This window comes from Aquarana catesbeiana, linkage group LG07 (genome assembly GCF_042186555.1).
Source record: "Aquarana catesbeiana isolate 2022-GZ linkage group LG07, ASM4218655v1, whole genome shotgun sequence".
NCBI classification, from domain to species: Eukaryota; Metazoa; Chordata; class Amphibia; order Anura; family Ranidae; genus Aquarana; species Aquarana catesbeiana.
The window spans coordinates 240,161,684-240,185,127 of record NC_133330.1 but is presented as its reverse complement, the minus strand read 5'-3'; the positions used below and the strand labels follow the sequence as shown (position 1 = coordinate 240,185,127).

At 42.4% G+C, this 23,444-nt stretch overlaps 1 protein-coding gene across 1 annotated transcript in view; it reads left to right on the top strand.

The window, feature by feature from the left end:
* The window catches only part of BRDT (bromodomain testis associated), a 225,683-nt gene that overhangs the window by 100,788 nt on the left and 101,451 nt on the right, over positions 1 to 23,444 (top strand). Inside the window, exons 7-12 of the mRNA XM_073593152.1 lie at positions 223 to 351; positions 2,339 to 2,506; positions 4,871 to 5,058; positions 7,287 to 7,570; positions 7,941 to 8,057; positions 10,210 to 10,341. Coding sequence (XP_073449253.1) covers positions 223 to 351; positions 2,339 to 2,506; positions 4,871 to 5,058; positions 7,287 to 7,570; positions 7,941 to 8,057; positions 10,210 to 10,341 — 1,018 coding nt within the window. The remainder of the gene's footprint in view (positions 1 to 222; positions 352 to 2,338; positions 2,507 to 4,870; positions 5,059 to 7,286; positions 7,571 to 7,940; positions 8,058 to 10,209; positions 10,342 to 23,444) is intronic.

Sequence of the window (23,444 nt, the reverse complement as noted above, 5' to 3'; positions counted from 1 at the left end):
TCCGACCGCCTAGGTGATTGTCGCAGATGTTCGCCCGCAAACTCCCCCCCCCATCCACCTCCAAAGTATTTGTAGCTGCTGACTTTTTTTTATATTATTTTTTAACCATCTCAAAAACGTCTGTAAAATTAGTTTTTATATTATATTTGTCAATGGGATATAGGGAGAATAAACACTTTGGTTTTCTTTTTAATTTAATCATCCTGTACTTTTTATATTAAGGATAAAATGGAGAATGGACAATACAAAGATACCCGTGAGTTTGCATCTGATGTTCGCTTAATGTTTGCCAACTGTTATAAGTGCAATCCTCCAGACAGTGAAGTGGTTAGTATGGCTCGAAAATTGCAGGTATGCTATTGGGTTACTCTGTGTAATTATTATGTTTAATAAAATACATTTTGTACTCTTAGATCACCCCCTCGTGCTTCCTAGGAGGTCTTTAGTGGCAGCTGGTGGTAATTTTTTTTTTGGGGGGGGGGGCGGCAAACAGTGCACCTGACACCCCCCATGGTCGGTCGCTGCACATACCTCATCCATGGTGGGCATTAATGGGCGGCTTCCCCGACTCTCTTCCGCGGGCATCATGAGCAGCTTCTCCTTCCCCTGGTCGGTGGCTTCCGTCTCCTCCCTCCTCCTCGACAGCCAATCAGAACGCTTCTACTTTCGGCCAATCGGGAAATGTGTCTCAGACCCGTGCTTTCTGATTGGCAGAGAGGCAATTCAGTGTCAGAATAGTGAACATTCATTTGCTATTCTAACACACCTGGGTGTGCTCCGAGCGCAGTGCTCTGCGTCTGGAGTCCACCCTAATTTTTATACTGAATTCCTCCTGGAGGTGTTGCAAGTACTTAATGTCTCCATAAAGTTTTATCTGATGTAACAATTTTATGCCAAAAGTGATTGCATTATGACACAGTTTGGACAGTAAAGAATTTGGGCAATGATTGAACCAAAAGGGGATTATTTGGGGAATGGTCCACTTTATTTACTTTTTTTTAATGAATGACTTCTAGGAAAAAATATATATTAGAGCAGTACCCAAATTTTGCTTCTTTGTGTAGATATTATTGACATTTATGTAGTGCATCCCCTACTTATGACCAATTTGGTCCCCCCCCCCCTAGGGCACACACACAGCATTTTCTTCACTCCACTGGTTCAGAAAACAGTCCAGGGGCTCTTTTTTTTTTTTTTTTTTTTAAAGGTTTTTATTGGAACAATGAACTTGGATAGTGAAAGGGAGCATGAGATACCCCAGTACTGCAAACTGAACAATTTAAAAACTCCTTCATTTCTGGCATGCAGCCAGCAGTTTATAACCTGCATTCACTAACTCTGTGTCCCACAGGATTCCTAATGCTGCTGGTGACTTGTACTCTCTCAAGAGTTAAAAGCTACAGTTCCCTTTAGCATTTGGGTCATCTCCTCCCCCAAACTTGTTTTAATGAGGGAGATGTAGACTCACACCCCTATAAGACAGTTGAACTCTTTTGCACCAACTTCCTCCTGGCCCTCTCCAGCCAGCTTCCTCCCGTGCCAACTTGATCCTTGGACATGGATCTATGAATAGCCCCAGCTAAGCCTACCTGGGACCTCGGTATCTTCCGTAAAGCTTCCTCAAAGATCCTGTGCCTGGGGGCAGAGCCCCTGCAAAGGGATCTCATCCTGGAACACTGCTTCTCAGGCCTGATACCATTTATGGACTCTCACCACCTTTTGGGCACACATCCCCAGGGATTGGCTGGAGTCCCATCAATATTCTAGCGGTCTGCCCTGCTACCCCTTCCACTATACTTCTAGAACCCTCTAGAAGACAGGGAAGCAACAGAAGCAGCCTGTGAAACACTGAGCAGACCTAAGCAATCAAACCCCTGCTCCACTGATTAGAGGAGGTAGGTAAATATAGTTTAACAGCCCGTTCCAAACTAGGAAGGTGCTACATTTTAATACAGGAAACATTTGACACTTTTGTTTCAAACAAGGCATGGGTTGGTCAGGAAACAACCAGTCAAGTCAGTTAATTTACTAATTGCGCTGCAGTGTAAAAAGCTTGGAATTGGGGACCGCCTACCCCACCGTCTGTAGTGGTAACTGGAGGGTTTTTTTTTTTTTGTTTTTTAGGGGGAATTTTAAGTTGGTCCTTTTTTCCCCAAATGAAGAAGGAGCAGATAGTATTACTAGTGCTAGAGGTATCGTGCATCATGAAATGTTGTATTTAGAAATGAATGGATGAGTTTATTGGGAGCCTCGGTTTAGGGAGAACAGTAAAGACCTTTCTTAGTTTACCTGAAATGCTCTTTAACATTTTAATGGTTAATTGTGTATTTCATTTCAGGATGTTTTTGAGACCTTATTTGCAAAAATCCCTGATGAACCTGTAGATGCTACAACTCAAAATCCATACAAGACCTCTTCCAGTGAAAGCAGCAGTACAAGTTCCTCCTCTTCTTCTTCTGATTCTGAAGCTGAGAGGTCAAAGCAGCTAGCTCTTTTGCAAGAGCAGGTGTGTGTGTGTGTTTTCCTTTAAACTGGACATGTAAAATTTAGAAAACAAAACTAGTGGCAGTACTTGCCTAAACCTGCACTTAAATTTGGGCTGGCACTTAATCTAAATCATGTCAATGCAGGATCAGTGGGGGTCAGTGGTTCTGCATTGTACGTGAGAATATCAATGAGAGGCTTACTGCCCTGTCAACATTGTTCAGAGACTAGCAAAAAAAGTGACATCTGGAGACTAGTTGCATACCTTCCAACTTTTTGAGATGGGAATGAGGGACACCTATTGTCAAAAGTATGTAGGCATAGGACACAACCCCTGCCAAGCCCCCTTAAAGGAGATTTACAAAAAATATATTAGTTAAACCCACAAGTGTTTTTTCTACCACTACTATTTATACTGCCTTTTGACATTTACAAATGCAGCAATTTAGAAATTGGATGAAAGGTTTAGCACTGTGATTCACGTTTTGAAAGATAAAACTGTGCATTTTACATACAACTATATAGATCAGACCAAAATGAGGGACAAATGAGGAGGAAAGTGGGTCAGAGGGACTTTGTGCCAAATCAGGGACAGTCCCTCGAAATCAGGGACAGTTGGGACCTATGCTAGTTGTCACAACTGGAACTGACAATTGAGAAGACTTTTGGACCGCTGATTAAGAAAAGTAATACTGTTAAAGCATCCTATGCTTAATCGGTTAAGGAGGCGCAAAAATATATATTTTTTTAATGCAGCCAAAAGTTAGGCTTTCATACCATCATACCCAGGGTGTGGATTCACTGAAACTGGGCATAATTTAACACTGGGGCTGATCTCAGGGAAAGAGCGACCAAAGCTAAGTGTATTAATAATAATAATTTTTTTTAAAGCACAGATTAAATGGAAAAAATAACGATGGACTTTGAACTTAAAATTACCATATATACTCGAGTATAAGCTGACCCGAATATAAGCCGAGGCACCTAATTTCACCACAAAAAACTGGGAAAACTTAATGACTCGAGTATAAGCCTAGGGTGAGCAATGCGCAGCTACTGTAAGTGGAAAAGAGGGTCAACAATCCCCATTTGCAGCCTCACTGTGCCCATTTCATGCTTCACTGTGCCCACTTGCAGCCATAGGTCCCCCGAACTTCGAACTCGGTAGTTAAGGGTTCCTAAATGTCCCCTAGCTGCAGCCAAAATTTGGGGTCTCTGGACCCAAAGGGTCCCGAAATTACATTGCTGCAGATGGACACAGTTGACTGATTTTGGGGCCCCGTATCTCGAGGCCACTAGGAACCCCAAGTATGGTGTGCAAACCCAGTGGAACTAGCACTACAACATATCCAAAGCTGGGGTTCCTAGCACCAAGTGACCCCGAGATACGGGGCCCCAAAATCGGTTTGGAAAATGTCAAACACTAATTTTCCAAACCAAATTTGGGGCCCCGTATCTCTGGGCCACTGGGCCCAGCTTTGGATATGTTAAAGTGCTAGTTCCACTGGGTTTGCACACCAAATTTGCACACCAAATTTGGGGTTCCTAGCACCAAGTGGCCCCGAGATACGGAGCCCCAAAGTCGGTTCGGCAAATGTCATTCTCTGCTGCAGAAAAGTGCTTGACTTGAGCATAAGCCGGGGGGGCATTTTCAGCACAAAAAATGTGCTGAAAAACTCGACTTTATACTGGAGTATATACGGTAGCTGAGAGGTTCTTTTAAATCTCATACTCTTAGTAGGTTATTGTAATTGAATAATTTATGCGTCTTCATCATTATACTAACAAACAGGGGCGTTGCTAGGTCTACAAAAGATCTGGGGCTAGAGCCCATAGCAGCGTAGTAAAGAAAGGCATACGCTTGGGCGGGCATACACATGTATATACAGTAATATATGTGTGTATGTATATGTGTATATATATATATATATATATATATATATATATATATATATATATTCCCAGAGAGCCCCCCACTTACATCAGGGTCCCCAGAGAGCCCCCCCTTACATCACCTTACATCAGGGTCCCCAGAGAGCCTCCTCCTTACATCAGAGTCCTCAGAGAGCCTCCCCCTTCCATCAGGGTACCCAGAGGGCCCCCCACTTACGTCAGGGTTCCCAGAGATCCTCTCCCTTTTAAATATGGGTCCCTAGAGAGCCTAGGCCCTAAAATCAGGGTTCCCAGAGAGCCTCTCCCTTATATCAGGGTCCCCAGAGAGCCCCCCACTTACATAAGGTTCCCCAGAGAGCCTCCCCTCCCCTTGAGGACCCCTGCAGAGACTCGGGGCTATTGGCCTCAGATTCGGGGCTATAGCCCCAAAAGCCACCCCCTAGCAACGCCCCTGCTAACAAACACCTTAACTGCTTTGCTTCTCAATTATCAGCTGAAAATGGTACAAGAGCAACTTAAGACTTTAACCAAAGGAGCTGTTCCCATTCCCAAGAAGAGTGTAAAGAAACAGAAGAGAGAAAAAAAAAATAAAGGCAAGAAAAAACGAAAGATAACGAAGAAGGACAGCCAAAAAGCAAAAAAGAAAAGGAAACGAAAGGAAGTAAAGAAGAAATCTGTGAAGTAAGGCATGGTGTTTACTTTCAGCCCAGCATGGGACTTGAGAAGTCATCTTATAAATATTAATATCTGCTTTTGCATGTGTTTCTTTGAAATGTACACATGATGGCAATAAGAATTGTTTTAGTTGATTACTGAATGGTTCAAACACTGATATTAAAGTGGTTCTAAATCTAAATTTTTTTTTTTACTTTAAAGTGGTTCTGAAACCTCAAAGCTTTTTTACCTTTTAAAGGAGTTGTAAAGGCAGGTTTTTTATCTTCATGCATTCTATGTATTAGGATAAAAAACCTTTTGCATGTAGCAGCCTCCCCAGCGCCCCCTAATTACTTACCTGAGCCCCATCTCTCTACAGCAATGTCTAAGCTGTCTGGGACACTCCTCCTGATTAGCCAGGCCAAAGCAGCAGTGCCATTGGCTCCTGTTTCTGTCAATTAAAGCCAGTCAGCCAATCGGGGAAGAGAGGGGTTGGGGCCGGAGTCCCGTGTCTGAATGGACACACAGAGCTGTGACTTGGTTCGTGTGCCCCCATAGGAAGCTGCTGACTGTGGGGGCACTTGATGGGAGGGAGGGGCTAGGAGCAGCAAAGAGGGACCTGAGAAGAGGAGGATCTGGGCTGCTTTGTGCAAAACCTACTGCACAGAGGAGGTAAGTAGAACATGTATGTTTTAAAACAAAAAAAAAGAGCCTTTACAATCACTTTAATGCATTAAGGTGAAATACCTTCTCTGCTGTAGGATCCCCCCCAGCCCCCTTATTCATAACTGAGCCCAATCCGATCCTCCCGACGCTGTCTTCCTCCTCATTGGGCAGATTGATAGCAGTCATTGGCTCCCGCTTCTGTCAATCAACTCCAGTGATGAGGGAGCGGGGCTGAGTCCTGCTGTCAATGAATGCAGCAGCGGGGCTCGGAAGCTAACACGCACGAGTGCCCCCACGGGAAGCGGCTTCCCATGGGGGCACTGGACAGAGAGGAGGAGCCAGGAGCGCCAGCGGGGGGACCTGAGAAGAAGATCGGGGCCACTCTGCAATTCCATTGCATAGATTAGGTAAGCAAAGAGATGTTTTCTTTTTTCATTTTTCTTTATAATCCCTTTAATGCATTCCCTACATTAGGGGTAAAAAGGGTTTTAGGATTTGCTGTTCTCTCTTTTATTACACATAGATAAAGTATTGGAGAATGCAATTTTTTCTTCTTTTATTAACCTTCTGTAAATGCTAGGTGCTTGGTCCCACTAGGTTGTAAGTCACTGACCCAAATATAACATCTGAAGTTAGAATACCAGACTTTTTTTTTTTTTTTTTTTTTTGGATTAATTTTACAGTCTTCATATCCGCATTACAGACAGACAACAATGTGTTCAAACAGGAGGTATAGGCAAATTGCATGCTACACAGTTGAAATACAAATCCTGTGAACGATTATCTGACAGTGCATTTGTAATACTGTTCATCTGGTTTTGTGATTCAGATACCCCTACCAGTCACAAAGCAGGTACAGATGGGCTGTTTTCACTGCAATCACGGCAATACAATTTTTTAAGACTGTTCTTCAATAGGAAAGGGACAGCAGCTTATTAATAAGGGCACCTCGGTGCTCTCCTCTGATCAGCTTGATTTTGTTCATTGTAATATCACTGTGCAATGCAGTAAAGCTTGACTGACTTACAGTGCTGCTGCTTCTTCCCCCAATGTGGATGTTGATGTACAGATGTTTATAGCAGGGTAAATCCCCACTGCCCAGCCCCACTACTGGTGAAACTTTGTGAGGCTTGCAGCTGCTGCCGGTGGACTGGTCTTAAACGCTGTACCTACCGGTACTAATGTTTATGCCAGAATGTTCCATGGGGAGAATGCCCAAGATGCAAGAAGTCTGTGTTCTGGACATTTGTCCCTGGGTGAATACTGTCCTAAATGTTAGTACAACTAAGTGCACTATTAAGCCCTAAGTTTTTTTGTGTTGGCAGCAGGGTTCTAGGCTAGACAGTGCATCTGTACCTTCTGCCTAAATCCCGATGCCTCCTGTATCGGGGCTAAATGCCAGTGTGCATGGTGCCTAATAGATACAGATTAATGTACTATTTAAAAATACATTTCTTAATCCATAAATGGGTTATAGATCTTTTACATCTTTGATTGAATTGTAATACATATGAGTGTATTACAGCTTGCTTTAAGTGGAGAATTCATTTTAGAAGTTTTAACTTGTGATAATTCTTTTATGTTTAAAGTGATTCCAAGAACAAAAAAAGGAAGTTGGCTGTTTCAGAAGATGAAGACGATGCTAAACCTATGAGTTATGATGAAAAGAGACAGTTAAGCTTGGACATCAATAAATTGCCAGGGGAAAAACTGTCTCGTATTGTGCACATCATCCAGTCTAGGGAGCCTTCCCTAAAAGAATCTAATCCTCATGAAATTGAAATAGATTTTGAAACCTTGAAACCATCTACCTTAAGAAGCTTGGAAAAATATGTTGCGATTATCCTGAGGAAGAAACCAAAAAAATCAAATGGTATGTAATGGCTGCTGGAATAAAGCTGCCAAACTTGAACCTGTGTGAGGTGTAGAAATTGAGAAGCAATGTTATGAATTTCATTTTTTCTTTTTAATCCGAAAAGTGCACTTCAAAGTATTCCCCTTCTTCTTTTTTTTTTTTTTTTTTTTTGTGAAGTGAATTGGTAGCACAATATTGGTTAGTCTTTGTGAACTGCCGATCGAAAACTCCATTATCACATTCAAAAACGGATCTTCCAGGAATTGGCATGCAACTGTTATTACTATACTGTTACATTAGACAGATGTATTCTGGTTTCAAATAATTGTAGGATGACTTGCAGTGTTTGCTTATTTAACAGTAAAAAAAAAATGCATTTTATTTATAGCGGAAAAACCCTTAAAATCAAAGGATGAGCTGAATAAGGAAAAGAAACAGAAACTTGAGAAGAGACTTCAGGATGTTAGTGGACAACTGAACTTTGCTAAGAAGGCTAAAATCTCAGGTCTGTATGTCTTTTATACACTGATGTGCATAGTTTTTTTTTTTTTTTTTTTTTTTAAAAGGCTAACTCTTTTCTACTAAAAATTTTAGCAGCATCCTACCTTGGTAGATTGCACATGGTTTTAATCATGTAGCCAGCATTAAACTTGGATTAAGCTGGAATGGGGCCTTAGGTAAGGTAATTGAGCCCCAGTGACCTACAAATGACACTGAGCAGGTTTGTTAGACCTAATGTACACGGGACGTTTTTACAACCTCTCCTGAACGATTTAACATGACAGATAGTAACCCACGTTTAAAACGTCCATTTTGCCGCGTTTACATGCTGTGTTTGCATTCAGAAGTGTTTGAAAAAAAAATTTTTTTTTTTTTTTTTTTTTTAAATAGCCAAAAATGAAAAACGCCTGTAAATGAAACACGGCTAAATGCGAGTTACTGCGTTTAGACGCGTTTAGTCACGTTTAGAAGTGTTTGGCGCTTTAAATGTCTCTAAACTCAGCGTCTGAACTCATTTTTTTGCTTTCTAAAAAAGGCCTCTAAACTCAACTGCCTAAAAACGACATTAAACGAACCTTTGTACATGTACACATAATATTCAAGGGTTGGCCACATGGTTAGAAGGGTAGGGTATAATATCGTTAATAGGCACCATCATCCTTTACGTGAATAATACAAAATAGAATTGAAAGGGGAGACAACAGGGACCTCTCCAATTGGGTCCTAACCCTTTCGGAGATTTTAGGACTATTACGGTACCAAAGAGAAATGAACACAGATATTAAAAGATTTTTGTTTTATTCAAAAAAAGGTATTAAAAAGTCCCATAAAGGACACAGTGTATAAACCATAACAAATCACATAAATTAATTGTTACAGCAACATTGACAATCAAATTGTATAGATAATGCCCACACAGATATATGGAGGCAAGTTATATGATACTTGCAGACGTAACCTCTACAGTTTCGCGGTACACAGCCGCTTCTTCAGGAGGCGTCTATTAGTACATATTCTATAAAATGAAATTAAAAGAATAAAGTATAAACATTGCAGAACACACTTCGAATGGAAAAAACACATGTAACATAGGGAACACACATTTAATATTGGAGAAAGTAATCTTTAGTTATATATTGCACTCACCAGCCTATACCCGGCAAAGGGTTTGGAGTGATACTGTGAGACGCCCTAGAGAGGCGTTCCCCCGGGGGCGGGCCAGGGAGGCACTTAAAAAGATTCTATTATGAAAAAATAGAAGTATAAAAAGTATGCACTTAGGGTTCTACTAAACAAAAGAACCACCCGGGTGTGTAGGGTCAGGATAAAAGAAGATAAAGAAGAAAGGGAAGAAAAGAAAGGGGGGAAAAAAAGGGGGGAGGGGAGGAAAGGAAAGAACCAAAAGAGGGGAAGGGGAAATGGGGGAAAAAGGAGAAAGAAGGATAAAAAGGAGAGAAAAAAGGAAAAAAAAAAAAAAGGGGGGGGGGGGAACAAGAGGAAGGAACGGGGGGAATTGGGAGGGACTGAGGAGAAAGCCCTCCTCAGTCCCTCCCAATTCCCCCCGTTCCTTCCTCTTGTTCCCCCCCCCCCTTTTTTTTTTTTTTTTTTTTTTTCCCCTTTTTTCTCTCCTTTTTATCCTTCTTTCTCCTTTTTTCCCCCATATTGGATGAGTTCAGGGGCAGCTGAAAAAAGCATCCAACTGCCTCTGAATGTCCGTTTACCAGCAGAATAGGAACAGAGAAGCTGCCCATCTTGCCTTGTCTGTACTGACATGACCCACCTCATCCGACAATAAGAGCCTGCATGTGATCCCACCTTGTAAAGTGACAGGCAGGTGCACAGCTTTGACCAGTTGCACTATATCCCCGATTTCCTGAAGGAGCATAAAGACTGTTACTATGCCCCATGGACATTCTCCTAATCTCCTGCAGAACATCCATACAGACCTATTCAAGCAGATTATTACATTTTGATTCTCATCTGCTTCTTTTATTTCTGCTTGGAAATGACTGATTTGTCCACCAATTTGCTGTTGTCTGAACATTTCTTATTGCACACAGTTAATATTAAAGATTCAACACCATTTTTTTTTTTAAATATGTTTTAGTATGTAGAGCGCCATACACTATCATTCTGTTTTGTGTCCGGTCACACAGGTGAAGCCACAGCTGTGCCTCAGGTGATTGGAGGACCAAGTCGATTAAGTGAAAGCAGCAGCAGCAGCTCTTCATCCACATCGGATAGCAGCAGCGATTCCAGCTCTTCAGATAGCAGTGACTCAGACGCAGGTTAGCTGACAACCTGGCATTATCTAGGTGGCAGCACTCTGATTTGTCCTAGGCACTTACAGTATATATACTAACTTGATGCAATTGGTATTTTTGTGTTTTTGGTTTTTTTTTTGTTTTTTTCCTTTTTTTCACTTCTTGGGCTAAGTTGCATAAATACAATTTTGTCACATATGCTTCCACTCAAAAATTGAGGGTTTGGATTTGGGTAGATTGTTAATGTAGAATAAAATTCATTTCATTACCCATGTTTAGTTCAGAGATGTTTTATATCTTTTATATACAGTATAGCAGCAATATTAATTGTTTATTTTGGTACTTTCCTAAAAATGTGAAGGCAAGTTGCTTTTAGGGCCACATTTGACAATTTAAACACGGTTTATCACTGATGTTTTTCTGCACGGCTCAGTTGTCCTTTTCATAAATACTATGGTGTTGATTTACTAAAAGTGGAGCGTTCAAAATCTGGTGCAGCTGTGTGTGGTAGCCAATCGGCTTCTAAATTTAGCTTCTTCAATTGGGCTTTGACCAAACAACCTTTTATGCAGCACTACATCAGATTTTGCACTCCCCTTTTAGTAAATGAATGGCTATATGTTCAATATAACCCTTTGTCCAGTGATTGCCATAAGCCGCTATAGCATAGTATCTGGTCCTTTTTATTAAGATGCTGTGGTATATTTATGTAAAGCAAACTGTCATCAGCTGATCAGAAAAATGCCGGATTAAGGCCTCATTCACACCATGGTGCAGTAACGTCATTTTTTCTGCACGGGCTTAAAAGAGCAATGGCTCTCTATGTGCCCTGTTCACACCACAATGTGCAGATTTTTTTCTGCACAGGAATCTGCAACATGTATGCAGTTTTTTGCACAGGGGGGGAAAAAAGTGATGTGACATTGTGTGAAAAGGGCACATAACTGACACACCTGAAAACTGATGTCAATGTGCATGTAAACTGATGTCTCTGCAAGTGAAATCTGGTTTCCCATCACTTTTTTTAATGCAGATATGGTGTGAGCGAGCTCTAAAAGCTGAGATTTCACTAACTGCAGATTGAAACTTGTAGAATAGTTGATTATGAAGGATCTTTTGCATTGGGCCATTGGGTCTGTATTCATAAGCTTTAATGTTAACTACTGTCTCAGAAGGTTGTATTTATGGTAGGCCATGGGCACAGTGCACACATTTCTCCATACATTTCCCCACAAAGCTCATTCTATGCCAAATGCAGATTACTTTTTTAGTAGTGCTTGAAGTAGTGTTCAGTGTGCTTTTAATGATTAGCAATATCAAAGGACTTTGGTTATCAGGGGAAACTGATGCCCATAGCAACAGCATGATTTTCGTTGATTTTTTTTTTTTCCAAAGTGCAGTATGTGAGGGGAAAGGGAAGGTCTGGTTGCCAGGGGCAACAAAATTGCTATTTTAGATGTTTTTGATAAGTCCAGCCCACTAATTATGCTTTATTAATCAAAGAGATGAGTGATTCATATGATGAAATTTCTAACAACTTGTAGGAACTTGCAATAATGGCAGCCAGAAGTTAAGATTTTTAGGAGCAAAAATAGTGTGATTATTACTTCTTTAAAATAGAGAATATGCATGTGGTAAATTCAGCAGATCAATTCAGTAAAATATTTATTGTACAGGGAAAAAATGTAATCAATACATTAGCAAATAATGCACAGATGTGAAACTAGGTGTTAGTCTTTTGTGAATTGATGCTAACGCATATCTGTGGCATCAGTGAGCTTAGTAACTGCTTCTGGGTTGTTGTAGCAGATACTCCAGTTGCCTGCACATATCTCCTACAGCTCTGCCAGGAGCCTTGAAACCTAAAACACTATATTAAGCGTAAATGTGATAAGTGGTCTCCCTGACTGGTAGTAAGCATGAAACTGGCAAACCCAAACGCTAATTATATCTAAAGCTGGCCATACACTGTTCAAATTTTGGCTCCTGATGATCCGGTTTAAATTTAATCAGTGAGTTGCCCTGTTGCCACCTTCCCATCCGACATCCTTGGTCTGTGGGGTTCACTATTGAGTTGACCCACCCTTTGCAGCAATAACGGCTTCAACTCTTATGGGAAGGCTGTCCACAAGGTTCAGGTGTGTGTCTATGGGAATGTTTGCCCATTCTTCCAGAATCGCATTTGTGAGGTCAGGCACTGATGTGGACGAGAAGGCCTGGCTCGCAGTACCTGCTCTCATTCATCTCAAAGGTGTTCTATTGGGTTGAGGTCCAGGTTCTGTGCAGGCCAGTCAAGTTCCTCCACCCCAAACTCGCACATCCATGTCTTTATGGACCTTGGTTTGTGCACTGGTCCAAATGATTTGGTGGTGGTGGGGGGGGGTTAGTGGTTGGGCTTTGCCCCTTGGTTCCAGTGAAGGGAACACTTAAGGAGTCAGCATACCAAAAGATTTTGGACAATTTTATGCTCCCAACTTTGTGGGAACAGTTTGGAAATGGCCCCTTCCTGTTCCAACATGACTGCACACCAGTGCACAAACAAGGTCTATAAAGACACATAGATGAGTGAATTTTGGGTGGAAGAACTTGACTGGCCTGCACAGAGTCCTGAGCTCAACTCAATAGAACACCTTTTAAATTATAGTGGAGACTGCAAGCCAGGCTTTCTTGTCCATGTCAGCGCTTGACCTCACAGATGCCCTTCTGGAAGAATGGTCAAACATACCCAAAGACCCACTCCAAAACTTTGTGGACAGCCTTCCCAGAAGAGCTGAAGCTGTTATGGACTAAGACTGGGATGCCATTAAAGTTCATGTGCGTGTAAAGGCAGGCGTCCCAATACTTTTGGTAATATAGTGTATGTTTGGTCACCTTGATTTACCTGCTAAAAAATCCCAGAGGTGGTTTACAAAGCTTGAAATACTAGAGGTTTCATTTAAGGTGCACCTGTCACCAGCCAATTCAAATTGAGCACATAATAAAAACCTAATACTATTGGGAGGTTACTGTCAATGAACATGAACAGCTTATAACTTTTGGCACCTTGAATGCATTTCTGAGTTAGAGGATTGATCTGGGCACATTCAGTAATTTCAGGCAGTACTCATTGCAACTAAAAAGATTAGTGATTTCTGCAAAGACTCTTTAACACAGTTTGGGTGCTGTTGGAATACAAACAAGGCCTTGTGGTGATTGCATGCACTATGGCCAATGCATACCTATCCAGCAACTGCACATGCTGTAGGATACAAAACCGTTACATATGTTCCAAAGTATTACTTGAAATTATATAACCTGTTAAACAGCTGTGTTATCCAGCTGACCATAAAAAAAACTTTCTAGTATACAGTTTTTATATATCAGTTTTGTTTAATTAAGCTGCTGTTGGCTATATTCATTAAAAATGCACTGCAATGCATTTGTCACTGCATCCAAACTTAATAATAAAAATCATCAAATTATTTGTGTCTTTATTTTATTCATGTTAAATTTTACAAATCTTGAATACAATTTACATTATATAAAAAAGTGCCACTAATGGTCTTAACAAATATTAGTTTTCTTCACATAGAAGAGAACATAGATCAACCTTAGATAATGAGCGACTGGGCATATCGCCACCTGCAGGTGTAGGACATTGGGTGCATTAAAAAAAAAAAATCAAGAACATCGTCCAGGGGGCTGCCTTTGCTGGTGGCCAAGACCCACTCCTCAAATATGACCAAAACCTTTATTTGTCTAGTGTCAAGGGGTTAAGGCATGGATTTTCTTTTTGAAAATCCTTTATTTTTTTCTTCAAGTAATTGACTAGCTGGGTGACAGGCTGCTGGTGCTTGGAGTTACTGCAGGTTTAAAGGGGCAATGTTTCCTTCACTCCTCTGCTGGCCATGTGGTCACCATCTGCTGAAATGGTGGGCATTTGGGGCTGTGAGTCTACCAATCCAGTATACTTAATCCAGCACTGTTGTGCTTTAGTTTCATTAAAGGGGTTACATGTTGGGGGGCGCAGCCAGGCATTTGTGGATGGAATACAGGACAGGGGTCTTCTATTTTTGTTCCGAATGTGGAACGATAATGCAAGGGGCTTTAGGGGAGCCATTTTACAATACCCGTAAGCCAACAACAACTGTCATTAATCTCTCCTTCGGTTCCCCTCTCCAACACTCAGGTAAACCAGAGTCATCCAAATCCCTGGACTTTCTGGTGGCCATTTTGAAGGTCTTAGTTCCTTGGATTGAATGCCCCTGTGCAGTTCAGCATCCTCAAGGAGTGATGAACAACACGCCTCTAACTTCAAGAGAAGGCATTAGCGTGGGTGCTAATTGTTGGTCAGGGATACATATAACCGTGCCTGCTCAGCAGTAGCTTTTGGGATACATAAGCTGAGGCACTTTGCAAAAGTTTGTTTTCCTTACTTCTCCTTTTTTGGGGGAATATTTTATTTACTTTAATTTTTTTATCTAAAAGGAGTGGTTTTGTAACAGCACTTTTTGGTACGTTATCCACTTGAGAAGGGGCTTACTAAAAAGTAGTTGTCTCTCACATGGGTAGCACTCTCGCCTAGCAGTAAGAAGGGTCGCTGGTTCGAATCCCGACCACGACACTACCTGCCTGGAGTTTGCATGTTCTCCCTGTGTCTGCGTGGGTTTCCTCCGGGTACTCCGGTTTCCTCCCACACTCCAAAGACATGCTGGTAGGTTAATTGGATCCTGTCTAAATCGGCCCTAGTATAGGTATGAATGTGAGTTAGGGACCTTAGATTGTAAGCTCCTTGAGGGTATAGGGACTGATGTGAATGTAGAATATATATATATATGTAAAGCGCTGCGTAAATTGACGGCGCTATATAAGTACCTGAAATAAATAAATAAAATAAATAAACATGTGATAGAAATTCCAGTTTACTGTTTAAACACAGCTACAGTTATTCAGGTGGAGGAAGCTCCTTAGGTGGCAGTAATCTTTTTAGCATTCGGCTATAGCATCAGCTCTTGTATCAAAAGTCCTAACAGAGTGGGCAATACTCTTTCAAAAGGGTTTAAAGGAGGAATGAGATTTTACTTGTTTATGTGGGTTTTCGGGAACAGCTGGTACAGAGTTTAACTGTACCAGCTGTTCCCTGGGATCTAGGCTGTCAGCCTTTTGCAGCAGTCATCTGTAGACTTCTGTGACTTAAATGTTGTTGGTGTGGATACGCCATTCACACTGTTTGACGATTAATTGGATGAGATCATGAAGAACCTCACCTCCTCAGAGGCCAAGCATCCCTGGCAGTCCAAGTCTAGGGAGAAGATTTCTTCCTGTTGATCTCAAAGTGGAGGAATGACCATTCTGCGGACTTTTGGCTTGCTAATGTGTTGGACAAATGGGCTAGCCAACATGTAGCCTTGGAACTTTTGGTAGCCTCCACAGATGTTTTTCATCTCCAACCTGCACCTGTCTCCTCTGTGACTAGCGGACTTGCATCTGGCACTTGAGAGACTCCTGGCACTGTAGTGTTGATCCCTGTTCCCACCGCATTGGGGAGACTTCCTGGTATCCATGTTTATCAAGGATGTTTTTCTAGCATGTGCCCATTTTGGAAAGGAAAGTTGATGCACTTTGCTGTCATAGAGGAACACTATTCATTTACAGCCTTGCCCTTGGGTCTAGCCAGGATTCTTTTGGGTGTTCTTTGAAACATTGGTAGCAGTGTAAGCAGCTTTGAGGTATTAAGGGTTGCCAATCATGGGGCACTTTCTGTTACAGGAGGAGTCTTGCTCAGAATTGTAATCCCACTTATCACCATTTTGGCTCTGAAGAAATTTTAGGTGGAGCCTATACCTGTTGAAATCCTTGTGGATTCCATCACTTTGCCTGGAATACTTGGGCATGATTTTTGATACCAGTCATGCCAAGGTGTTTGTTCTGTCAGATTTTACAGCACGGAATGCTGTCACATTGGAATAAATCTCCCTGCCTTTGGAAAGGAAAATAAAAGTAGGTCACCTGATGAAGCCATCCTTGGTTTGGTGGCTCTGCTCTGCTACTAGCTAGGAAGTTTTTCCCTTCCAGTAACAATGTGGGGTAATAGTAACTGTGTATGCCACCCTACGTGGCTGGAAAGGAGTAATGAGTCTCAGTCCACTCAAGGGTCTCGGTGCCCAGAGGAGTCTACGTTTCCAGCCAATGTACTGAAACTTCAGCTGATACGATGGATGCACCTTCATTGGATGAATTTCCCAGAGGGACACTCTCAATGGGGTGCAATCAGACCACACCATGGACATTGTGTATGCTTTTGATTGTAGAGGCCCGAGAGTACACAAGCAGCACTGGAAGTGTTCTGGATCCTAAACTGGGAAGTGCCTTGTCTTAGCTTGGTCTGCCTTATAAATATCAGGAGTTGAAAACTGCCAGGGAGACTGTCTCTGATCATAGAGAATGGGTCATTCACCCAGAAGTTTTTTTTTTAAGCAAATATGTCAGTAATGAGGGAATGCCAGATTTTGATCTTCTGGCATCATATCTCAATTAAATGGTGGACAGGTTTGTAACGTGGACAAGGGACACTTTGGGCAGATGCAGCAGACATTGGTAGTCCCGAAGGATTGCTACACTCCTGTTGGTAAGACTGTGTCTGCGACTGCTATGCCAAATAGAAGTCAAGGGGATTCCAGTGACCTTGGCTCCAAATTGGCCCTCGCAGGTCATGGTTTGCAGATATTGTTTGTCTTTGGCATCTCTCTCTCCAAGAAGACCTGTTTCAAGGATCCATTTATCACCCTGGTTTACAGTGGCTGGCTTTAATGGCCTGACTGTTGAAAGACAATGTTGGGGGAAAGTGGGTTCTTGGAAAAATGTTCAAGAATGGCACGGTAACGTTCTGTCAGATTTAAAATCCTATGTGGACAACTTATTTTGCATAGTGCAAACCACCTGGGCTAAGCCCCTGCTCCTTTTTTCAGTTACTCTTCTAGCCTTTCTCCAGGGTTGGGTAGAGTAGGGGCTGGCCTTAAAGGGATTGTAAAACCCTTGTGTTTAAAAAAAAAACTTATCATACGTGCCTCCACTTTGCAGTTCGTTTTGCACAGAGTGGCCCTGATCATCGTCTTCTGGGGTCCCCCAGCGGCGCTCTCGGCTCCTCCCTGCATCTGAAAACCCCCTAGGAGAAGCACTCTCCCTGGGGGTTACCATGCGGGCACGCTTCCAAATCCAGCATTTGCATCAATAGACACAGGATGCTGGACTCGGCCATGCCCCCTGGCGCTCGCGTTATTGGTTTTGATTGACTGCAGTGGAAGCCAATGGCTGCGCTGCTATCAATCTATCCAATCAAGAGCTGAGACCCGGCCTGAGAGGATTTGCGCACCTCCGGTGTGGGAACGAACGGGCTCGGGTGAGAAAAAGGAGGGATGGGGGGCTGCTCAGTGACAGAAGTTTTTTCACCTTTAATGCATAGGATGCGTTTAAGGTGAAAAAACATGAGGGTTTACAACCCCTTTAAGCACAGTTAAAGGTCAGGTGTCAGCATTAGCATTCTTTTTTTTCAACGTCCGCTGGTATCACTGCCACTTGTTCGCTACTTAAGGGAGTTATGCATGTTGCCCCTTCCAGTCAAGTCACCATTGTCGCTGTGGGCTCTTATTTGGCAACACAGTCTCTGAACTGGTGGCGTTATCCTGAAAACCTTTATTTTTGGAGCTTCATAAGACAGTCATCCTGCATCCAAGATGCTCCTTACCAAAAGTGGTGTCCACTTTCAACAAGAATATGGACAATGTATTTGTCATTGGGTCCCAAACAAATCCACAATAGGGAAATGTACTCGGGTGTAGTCATGGTGATTAGGGTGCATTTTAAGGCCATGTCTGGGTTTAGCAGGGCAGCCTTCTCTATTTGGGCTTGTAGAAGTCCCACATACGGCTCTTGCAGCATCAACTGTTATGATCTCAGGCTTGTTCCAGCAAACCATTGTTGCAGGGTGGTAAGTGGATCTTAAACTTTCTGCCATGAGACCTCAATTTTAGTTTGCAAGTTGGCCACTTGGTAGTCCATGTCAGTTCATACATTCCCCAAGTTTTACAAGCTAAATGTGACAGCATCTGCCAATGGCAATTTTGGGCATAAAGTTTTTTCAGGTGGCAGTTTGACAGGCCTGCATCTTTTTTTTCTTTAAGACTATTTGTCCATTCTATTTTCACCTGGCCCATTGTGACTGCTTTGGGGCATCCCAGCCAGTAGTCCTCTCTAATGAACTAAAAAGTAAATGGTGTGGTGAAACAATTTTTTTTTTTTTACCGCACTTGGCACCCTACATTTGCAGGTGGCGATATACCCCAATCAATTGTACCAGCAACAGAAATGCTGCACACCAAGATGCAAAATAAAATTCTTCTTTTAATAAAATAGTCAGAACTTGTTCCTGCTACCACGACATGTTTCGTACTTGGTGCATCGCTTTGTCAAAGAATGACAAAACCACTACCTACTGTATATACTCTTGTGTAGAAAAAATAATTGTTGATAATTAACCCTTTTATTAATTAAACCTATTCAAGTACTATATGCAATACAAAAATAAATTAAAACCTTACAAAAAATCACAACATTGGCATTAGAATCTGAGTTGTGCTAGAAGAGGCCATTGGGTTATGCTTCCCTTACAGGTGATTGGACACTGGTAAATGGCAAAGCTTGACCCAGCTCTACATTGCTGGATCCGCATCACATCCTTCGGACTACTGTTTCCAGTGGAGCTGTACCCAGATCCAGGTGAAAACAGGGGCAGTCTGTAAGCGGCTACTTGCACTGGATCCCACAATCGGTACACTTGGCAGGTGGTTGGATCATATGAGTTAGCTGGTGTGGTGGTAAACAGGTCCAGGGCTGTGGTCTGCTGCGGTGGAGCCCAGTCCCTGAAGAACTACAGGGTAGCTGGACCTTTACAGGGGAAAGAATTGAGCTGTCTATCTCTGTTGTATTTCCTAGTGAGTGAATGCCCCCTGTGTTTGGGTCCATAGTACTGTATTACTCCCTTCGTGCTGTGGAAAACTGGGTGCAGTTGGTGAGCTCCCCCACTGCTTCCTGAAGCTGAGGGGAGCAAAATCAATCTAGTGCTACTAGAGAACACTATGGTCTTTTGTTGAGTAAGGCTGCTCTCAGCCTCATCCAGCACTTTGACCAGTCAGTGTGGTTGTAGGCACTGGGTGTGTGTGCAATGCCCACGTTGGCCTTGGAAAGTTTTCCTTTCATAAATTCATTTATGGGGCAACAGACTGGCTTTGGCTCTGAACCAGCATCCATTTCTTTATCATACATCACAGGACACAGATATAGGCTATTATTCATTACTTACTGGGTTATACGCCATCTCTAGGTGAATGGACACTGGTAGACAAAGTCTTATGCTGCATACACACAATCTGATCTTCCGACAGAAAATGTTGGATGTGAGGTTGTTGGCAGTAAGTCCGACCATGTGTATGCTCCATTGGACAATTGTTGTCGGACTTTCCGCCAACAAATGTGTGCTAGCATGTTCTCAAATTTTCCGCTAACAAATGTGTGTTGTCGGACTTTCCGATCGTGTGTACACAAGTCCGTTGGACAAAAGTCCAAACTAAAAACACGCATGCTCGGAAGCAGAAGCGGACGGTCTTGTAAACTAGCGTTCGTAATGGAGAATTAACATTCGTGACGTGGCAAATTATGAGATCTCCAAATGCAGCGCACATTCTCTCATTCTCTCTAATAATGAAGCTGCTTTGCTGGTGATACTGATGGAGTTTTTGCAAACGAACAAAGATATGTTGGTGTCCCTTGTCAATTTTACATTGTATTTTTTAAAATGTAACTGCCTACTCCCAAACTGTCATTTGAAGTAAAACACATAGCCAAGTATTATTATCCACAATTTTTTTTAGTGTGCATTAAAAAAAAAAATAAAAAATTAGACCTGATATCTGCCAATAGAAAATAACCAAAAAGGGCATTCTATGCATCCAAAAATATAGAAAATGTACCAAATCAAATCATTTATTCAACCAAAAAATAGTCAAAGCAATAACTCCAAGGCCAATAATAAATAACACGTTATCTCCTCCGATTCCGTAACATGTCTGGTTGACGAACGGCCATTCAGAAACAAACTGAAAAGCACAAAATGAAAATTGATAAATGAAAAATGCGAAAAGAAGCGCAAATCAACACTCACCATACTTCTACTAACATGAAATTAGCAGAAGGGAGCCCAAAGGGTGGCGCTAAAGAGCCGAAAAACCACGTAGTATGTCTAGTACGTCACTACGTTCGTAATTGTTGGCCATAATTTGTGTGACCATGTGTATGCAAGACTAGTTTGAGCCAACATCCTTTGGACAAAATTTCAGGGTTTTGTTGATGGAAAGTCCAATCGTGTGTATGAGGCTTTAGACAGGAAGTCCGCCCCTATATAACCCCTCCCATACAGAAAGTACTTCAGTTTTTTTACCAGTGTCTGCAAGGTGCATCTCGGAACCGGAGGTGTCTACCCTAGTGAATGCCAGAAAAGCGGTCGCTAGGAAGATCCATTATAAGGTCTGGAAGACTTATTGCTTGGTGTGAAGCCAGAAAATTGCATCCTCGGAAATAAGTGATTGGGAGAATTCTATTTACTACAGTCGGCTGTGGAAATCAGATTGGCTTTGAGTACAATCAGGGGTCAGATTTTAGCCCTGTCAGTATTCTTCCAAAGGCCTTTAGCCTCCCATTCACTGGTCTGAACCTTTTGCTCCCCCGCCATTAGGTCACCTATGTGTCCTTGGGACTTAAATCTGGTGCTGTCTGTGTTTACAGAAGCAACCATTTGAGCTCATTAAGGAAATTCCTTTAGTCTTGCTGTCATGCGAGCTAGCCTTCCTGATGGCCTTCACCTCGGCTAGAAGAGTGTCAGAATTGGCGGCCCTTTTATGTAGGGAATCATACCTAATCCTTCTCCACGACAGTGTGGTGTTGCAGAGATGACTGCACTCCTTGGACATAGTGCGGGCAGTCAGCATTTATTTGTCTAGATCTTCGGAGATCTGAGGATCAGACTCCTTTTTTGTTCTACCTGAAGGACCAAAGAAGGGGCAGGCAGCTTTCAAGGCTTCCATTGCCAATTGGGTCCGCCAGTTGGTCATTCAAGCCTATGGTCTGAAACATAAGGCTCCTCCCTTCAGGGTGAGAGCTCATTCTACTATGGCTGTAGGAACCTCCTTGGCTTTTTGCCATCAGGTATCTGTGGCTAAGATTTGCAAGGCTGCTACCTGGTCTTCAGTGCATACGTTCACAAGATTTTATCAGGTAGATGTTGGATCAGCCGAAGATTTGGCTTTCGGCCATAGTGTACTACAGTATGCTGTTTTAAAGTCTGATGGCTATTTTTGTTTGGCAGGGTGTCTCCCTCCCCTTAAGGCTATTGCTCTGGGACGTCCCAGTAAGTAGAGAAATAATAGCCTAACTCTGTGTACCGTGATGTATGATCAAGAAAATATGATTTTTTTTGTCATACTAACCTGTTAAAATCCTTTTCTTTTAAATACGTGACGGGACACAGAGGTCCCTCCCCTCTTTTTTGAGGATTCAATGCTTGCTACAAAACGGAAGTACTTCCTGTATGTGAGGGGTTATAGAGCGGAGGACTTCCTGTCTAAGACTTTGTCTACCAGTTTCCATTCACCTAGAGATGGCGTATAACCCAGTAAGGAATGAATAATAGCCTAACTCTGTGTCCCGTGATGTATTCAGAGAAAAGCATTTTACAGGTAAGTATGATGAAAAAATAAAAATATTTTTTTCCTCCAAAACATTTACCAGAACCAAAGAGCCACAATAAAATAACAGAAGTGGTCCGTAAGAACTTAAACCTGTAATTGCCAGAACCCTCTGGAAGGTGACAGGGCTGGGGTTTTGAAAGGCTCCCAAACCTGCTGAATCCCTTCTCCTACATCCTCTCACTAAAGAGGACCTGTACAATGACTGAACCTATCTGGACAAAGGTGTTTGCGCACCCAAAACGGGCTTGCTCATCATTATCTTAGCATAACCCCTTCCCGCCGACCGTACGCAGATATGCGTACTCGGCTTTCCGGGGTTATACCGGGATGATGCCCGCAGCTGCAGGCATCATCCCGGTACCGTTGTTTACAGCGGGCGATCGGCTACCCGTGTAACAACCGATGCGGCTAAAAGCCGCTCGGCTGTTATATCGGAGGAGCGGGAGGGGACATCCCCCCCCTCCCGCCGCTGTTACCGGGCCTTCCGTGCGATCGGGAGGCCCGGTGTCCATTCGGCTGCCTTCGGCGGCTGGGGGCGGGCTGGAACGAAGCTGTGAGTGGCTTAGTTCCAGCCTTCTCGTTGTAAACGCGGAAGCGACGTCATGACGTCACTTCCCGTTTACTCGGCTGCCAATGGCGCCGAATTTAAAAAAGTACACAGTATTCAGAATCGTCGTTTTCGGTGATCTGAATACTTTGAAGTGTAAAGGAGGGATGGGGGGTCTTTTAGACCCCCCATCCCTCCATAGAGAGTACCTGTCACCACCTATTACTGTCACAAGGGATGTTTACATTGCTTGTGAAAGCAATAAAAGTAAAGAAAAAAAAAAAAATTTTTTTTAAACACAATTTATAAAGTACAAAATAAAATAATATATAATAATATAAAATAAATAATAAAAAAAAAAATTTTAAAGTGCCCCTGTCCCCGCGAGCTCACGCAGCGAAGAAAACGCATACGGAAGTCGCGCCCGCATATGTAAACGGTGTTCAAACCACACATGTGAGGTATCGCCACGATCGTCAGAGCGAGAGCAATAATTCTAGCCCTAGACCTCCTCTGTAGCTCAAACCTGGTAACCGTAAAAAATTTTTAAAGCGTCGCCTATGGAAATTCATAGGTACCGTAGTTCGTCACCATTCCACGAGTGCGTGCAATTATAAAGGGTGACATGTTTGGTATCTATTTACTCGGCGTAACATCTTTCACATTATACAAAAAAATTGGTAACTTTACTGTTTGGATTTTTTAAAATTCATGAAAGTGTCACTTTTCCAAAAATTTGCGTTTAAAACACCGCTGCACAAATACCATGTGATAAAAAATATTGCAACTATCGCCATTTTATT